This window comes from Octopus bimaculoides, chromosome 3 (genome assembly GCF_001194135.2).
Source record: "Octopus bimaculoides isolate UCB-OBI-ISO-001 chromosome 3, ASM119413v2, whole genome shotgun sequence".
Taxonomy (NCBI): domain Eukaryota; kingdom Metazoa; phylum Mollusca; class Cephalopoda; order Octopoda; family Octopodidae; genus Octopus; species Octopus bimaculoides.
In genome coordinates this window covers 134540443-134546059 of record NC_068983.1, presented here as the reverse complement: position 1 = coordinate 134546059, position 5617 = coordinate 134540443, and the positions used below count along the sequence as shown (strand labels likewise).

Here is a 5617-nt window from a genome sequence, read left to right as displayed (position 1 = left end):
GTGTGTGTGTGTGTGTGTGTGTGTGTGTGTGTGTGTGAGTGTGTAAGGTGATCAAAGCATAAAAATAGGTGTCTGTCTTCAGAAAACAAACAGTGGAAGATGAGAGCTTTCCAAATCTTGGTCAGACAACATGAAATAGACAACAAAAGGATAGTTCCCAACTAGCAACACCTGATCAAGTTATTTAATATACACATCAATTTGGTGTTCTGTAATTCAATAAAGCTGATCAAATGTGTCTGGAAACATCTCTTCAGGGGATCTGGCACTGCAATGTTTGTTCTGATGAAGCGAAATTTACTGATTCTATCATGAACAATGCATTTGCAGCAATGAGGCCTTCTGGAACTTTCTTGCTTTTCTATTCATGAAGATACACCAAAATTCAATAACTTGCTATCCACTTAAAAAATGGCCAACAAATTTATTTTACTTGAGGAATACATGCAACACAGCTAACTCTAAATATAAAGTATGCAATGCTTACAACCCTTTCCAAGCTATGCCAGTATGATCTTTGCAAAAATATCACTCCACCATCAAGTTCTGTTTTACTTATATACTGAACAGCTAGCAATGGTGTCAAAAAATATGTTCCTGTTGAAAGCCAACTTCATAGAAATATTGACAGTGCCATCGAAAGAGAGAATACTGTACAAACTAATCAACCAGAAGGCTTCTTTCTATGACTCCTCTGTACAGTGTGAAATTCAAGTTCATTTCAAGATCTTTGAAGATCCAATGATAAAGTTTGCTCCATCTCTAGAGAGCAAGACATAAATTAATACTTGGATTGCTAGAGAGTGATGGCCAACAGGATGTAACATAGTTAGAAGCTTCTCTACTTCAAACTGCTTTTATTAGGGTTCATTTCAGCATAGTGTCAAAATGTTGTGAACACTGCTTGCTTCTGTTTTGGCACAAGTATCATGATGACTTTGCTAAAGATTTCATTCATCAAGCTCAAGATATACTCCAGTACGGAAACAGAGTTCACAAATGAAATCTATAATACAACCCTCTTCAACAAGCTTGGCGATATAAATGGCCAAGAACTTCAAAAGTACAGCATCTCTAAACCTAACTACACTGGAGTCAATAACTCAGCAACAGAAGTTTTGAAAGATGCATCATATAATATTAACATATTAACAGCATATATCAATGAATAACCCAAACCCACTGCAGATGAAAGGGCAGTCAATTCTGGTGTTTTTGACAAGATTCTGATTTGGCAACCAGAAGCTGACATTTGCTTTCGTGATATCTGCAGTATCTGAAGAAATAACTACATAGTTATTGCTGTTATTTCTTCAGGCACTGCTGCCATGTTCCTCCATGGTTGGGGTTGTACATTACATTTTGCTTTCAAGCTTTTCTTGAACTTAGGGACCTGTTTACCAAATTGCGAGGAATTGGAGAACCACGTGAGTTTTAAGTGATACTATCAGGTCATCCCATAAGTTCTGTCCAAATTTTCAATAAAGAAAACAAGTGACCGAATGTTATATTTAATTGAAATTTAATCATCAATGTACTTTCCCTGATTATCTATGACTTCCTTCCATCTATTTATATACTTTTTAATCCCATCAATGTAAAACTCTTTTGGTTTCAAAGCGAAGAACTCTGAAATGTCAGTTTCGACCTCCTCCTAGCTTGCGAAAGTTATGTCCCCCAAATGATTCTATAAACTATGAAACAAATGGTAGTCTGAAGGAGCAAGGTTGGGAGAATAAGGTGGATGAGGAATTTTTTCCCAACCAAGCTCTTCGATCTTCTGTGATGTGATCTTTGCAGTGTGGGGTCGCACATTGTCCTGATGAAACATCACTCCTTTTCAATTCACTAAAGCAGGTCTTTTTTTCTTCAAAGCTTGGTTCAAACGCTCTAATTGCTGACAGTAGACTTGAGAATTGAATGTTGCATTAAGTGGTAACAATTCAAAGTGAATTACTCCTTTGCAATCCCACCAGAGAGAGAGAAGAACCTTTTTTGCATGATGTTCCTTTCTCGGTCGTGGTTGAGCTTTTTCCCTTTTACCAAGCCACTGTTTACGATGTTTAACATTTCAATAGAAGATCCATTTTTTGTCACAGTCACAAGTCTATCCAAAAAGGGTGAAATGAGTTTGCGAGAATGGAGAGAAAAGCAGATGTCAACTTGGGATTTACAGTTGCTTTTGGACAATTCATGAGGCACCCATTTTCTAAGTTGTTGAAGATGATGATGAATAGTTGTGTGGCTTGAACTAAACCTTATTGCCAATTCTTCAACTGATAATGCAGGATTTTCTTCAAGTAATGCCTCAAAGAGCTTATCATCAAACTCAACTGGACGTCCTGTTCTATCTTCATCTTCAAGGCTGAAATCTCCACTTCTGAATTTTGCAAACCATCTTCTGCAATTTCTTTCATTCAAGCATTCTTTCCCATAAACTGAATGTATATCTCGAGTCGCTTTGGCTGCAGAGTTTCCTTTTTTGTACTCATAAAGCATTATGTGCCTCAAATGCTCTTTGGATACTTCCATGTTAGAAAGGGTTTTAATCAAAGAAATTTTAATTCTGTTAGTCTGTAAAATAATATTTAATTAGTTGAAATGTACACAAATGCATAAAAATAATTTTTAATTCCATTAGACATTCTAAAATACTATTAAATTTCTTTCAATTTAAAAAAAAGTAAAATCGGACAGAACTTATGGGATGGCCTGATAAATGTTTGTCAAGAATGAATGCACAATTTCTCACAAGAAATCTCTGGAGTTTCTGGACAGCAGGTAGCAGAACTTGTGCAACAACAGATCTCAGTGAGAGAAGTAGCAACAGTAATGACAGGTGACTTCTGTCAAATTCTGCTAGAGATTTCAAAAGAAACAAAAGCCTATGAAATCCACTCTTGTTTTAAAGCGTCATCACTTAGGAGTAAAGTTAAATTTTTACAAACACTCTCAAAATATAAGAATTAATTCTTTTGTTGATCAGCTGTCAGGTCATTTTGCTAAATATCTGTTACAATATGAAAAGGAAAGATTTCTTTCCAGCAGTAATAGCGCTACGAATCCAGCTCTCGTAAGTGCAGGGTTAACACAACAAACGAACTGATATCGAATGTGTATTTCAATCTCAAACATACTAAACACGAAACTGGATGTTAGAGATAAAAATCTGTTTCAAAAACAATTGTCTTTTTACTGAGTTTTCGACCATTTGTCAAAAACTCTGCTAAATTCAATGGTTTCGCTTTCTGAATCATAAGACGAAAAATCCCCTGAAATCTTTGTAAATTGAAATAAATAATAAAGAAATAGTTCGGAAAAACAAACATGAAGGCAAACTCTGAAACAAAATTCACGTTTATTGTCCAGTTAGTTCATTCACAATTCTAAAGCAGACAACATTTGATAAAATACTTCCACACCAGTTTAACACCTAGATTACACATTTGTTCAAATTTCTAATAACAACCTTGAACGTACAAGAAAGTCGTTAGAGTGTTTCAAAAAACGCCTTAAAATATTTGTTCCGGCTCTCTGCGCTCTGAGTTAAAAACCCACCAAGGACAACTTTGAGTGATCTTTGAGTTTGGTACAACCCTTTTACTTTTGTCACTCAAAATAACATATCTTGGAGATAAGTCTAAATCAAGCACATCGAAACGATTCAAAGGTAGATGCGACTTTCATATCCGTCATCCTTAACACGTTGGATGTGTTTGGAAAAAGAAACAAGTGATAGGAACATGACACATATTTTTATCGCTCAAATGGCTTTTTCTTTTCAAGTTTAAGGTAAGCGTTTAACTGGATTGCTTTCATATAACATTTGAAAATATATTCAAACATCGTACGATTTAAAAGGAAACCAAGTCAGATTGTCAGCTGAAAGAACGATGGCAATTTTCAGTCTTCTGATTTACGTATTGAGTTCTATAATTCATTGTGTCTTGGTATGAATCAATCGAGATGAGTGTGTCTGTGTGTTATATACACACACATGAATATATATGTGTGTGTGTGGGCGTACGCGCGTGGTTTTCAATCGTTTCATAGTTTTGACGTGTTTGATTTAGGCCGTTATCACTAGGATACGCCATCTTGATAAAAGTGAAAGTGATGTGATTGCCTTTCATCCATTCAGTGTCAACAAATAAAGTACCATTGAAGCAATGAGATCGATTTCTCCCCCCCTCCCCCTCTCTCTCTCACTCACTCACTCACTTAGAGTCAGCTAAAGGAAGGAACAAAGAAAAGAACGTCCATATCGCGGCCCCACTAATTATGTCACCACTAATATGAACATGATAAAAAAAAACAACATAACTATGGTTGAAAAGAGAAATACTAAAAAGATACAGAGATCGCTTCAGTTTTAGTACAAAACTCTACTTACGTAATACTCGATAAGACAGTTTTCTCTTTAATCTCCCCACATAATGGTAGGCTTCTGGTCTTAACGACATAGCTGACATCGTGAACACTGATAATAGTTTGTTGACTCAGGCTCAATTTCCTGAAATCGAAATTGTCTATATCGAAAGTTGAATCCTCCACAGTTTCCGATGGATCCTCCAAATATAGCTTTGTGCCCTGGTCATTGTTATTGTCCTGGTCATTGTTATTGTCCTGGTCATTGTTATTGTCATTAGCTGCTGTTTGGTCCATTTAAACCTGTACCGTTCACGAAAACGAATGAGTTACACAAGCCAATTGTTTAACTCTTTCTTTCCTTCTCTCTGTTTAATGTCTCTTTCCCTCGATCGAAAACAAATCAAAAAATTTTCGGTTGTCTTTTTTTCTTTCTTCTCTTTCTTTTTCTCCTTGGACGTTTATATATTCGAAATATCGTTTCATAGGATGACAAGCTTAAGCGTGCGAGCAGTGAACTTTTCAGATTCATGAATAAACTTTGAAGCAGTGTTGTTGCAAAATACTACCATTCGTCTCGCCTATATCGGTATCTAACATCATGTAATACCTATGTGTATAACTACATGTACGCGCATATACAAACATATATATTATATGAAATCGTTCTTATAACATTGTCTTTAGGACACCATTTTTGTTTTATTCATACACGTATGCAGGGCCTGTAAGAAAAATTGTACAAAGTGGAACGAGTACTTTCGTGGGTCAATATAATGTTTAAGACTCGTTAACGAAAACAAAAAGAAACCCTGCCTAATAGGTGTAAAAAAAGTGTGTAGAAAACGAATAGGGAAAAGAATTTGTGCAAACAAACGTGGGGTGGGGAGAGGACTTTCGGAAAATTCACAAGATCCGATTTTTCCCTCATAACTTTCAGGAAAATGGATATATATTGATGAAATTTTATAGAAATACCGTTCAAATGGCACAAATTACGATTATAAAGAAATTTCTGGGGAAAATGTTTTCCGAAGGGGTAGGGAGAGGATTTCGGAAAATTCATACAATCCGTTTTTTCCCCTCATAACTTTCAGGAAAATGGATATCTTTCAATGAAATTTTACAGAAACTTCTTTTAAACAGCATGGATTATAATTATAAAGAAATTTGTGGGGAAAATGTTTTCCGAAGGGGTAGGGAGAGGATTTCGGAAAATTCATACAATCCGTTTTTTCCCCTCATAACT

At 35.7% G+C, this 5617-nt stretch overlaps 1 protein-coding gene across 2 annotated transcripts in view; it reads right to left on the bottom strand.

Moving 5' to 3' along the window:
- LOC106870928 (broad substrate specificity ATP-binding cassette transporter ABCG2) overlaps positions 1-4809 on the bottom strand; it is a 44393-nt gene extending 39584 nt beyond the window's left edge. The window contains exon 1 of one of the 2 annotated variants that reach the window (XM_014917168.2): positions 4394-4809. In XM_014917168.2, coding sequence (XP_014772654.1) covers positions 4394-4665 — 272 coding nt within the window. In that variant the 5' untranslated portion in view covers positions 4666-4809. The remainder of the gene's footprint in view (positions 1-4393) is intronic. The other variant, XM_014917167.2, reaches the window with a different exon arrangement.
- Between the last annotated feature and the right edge of the window lie 808 nt (positions 4810-5617).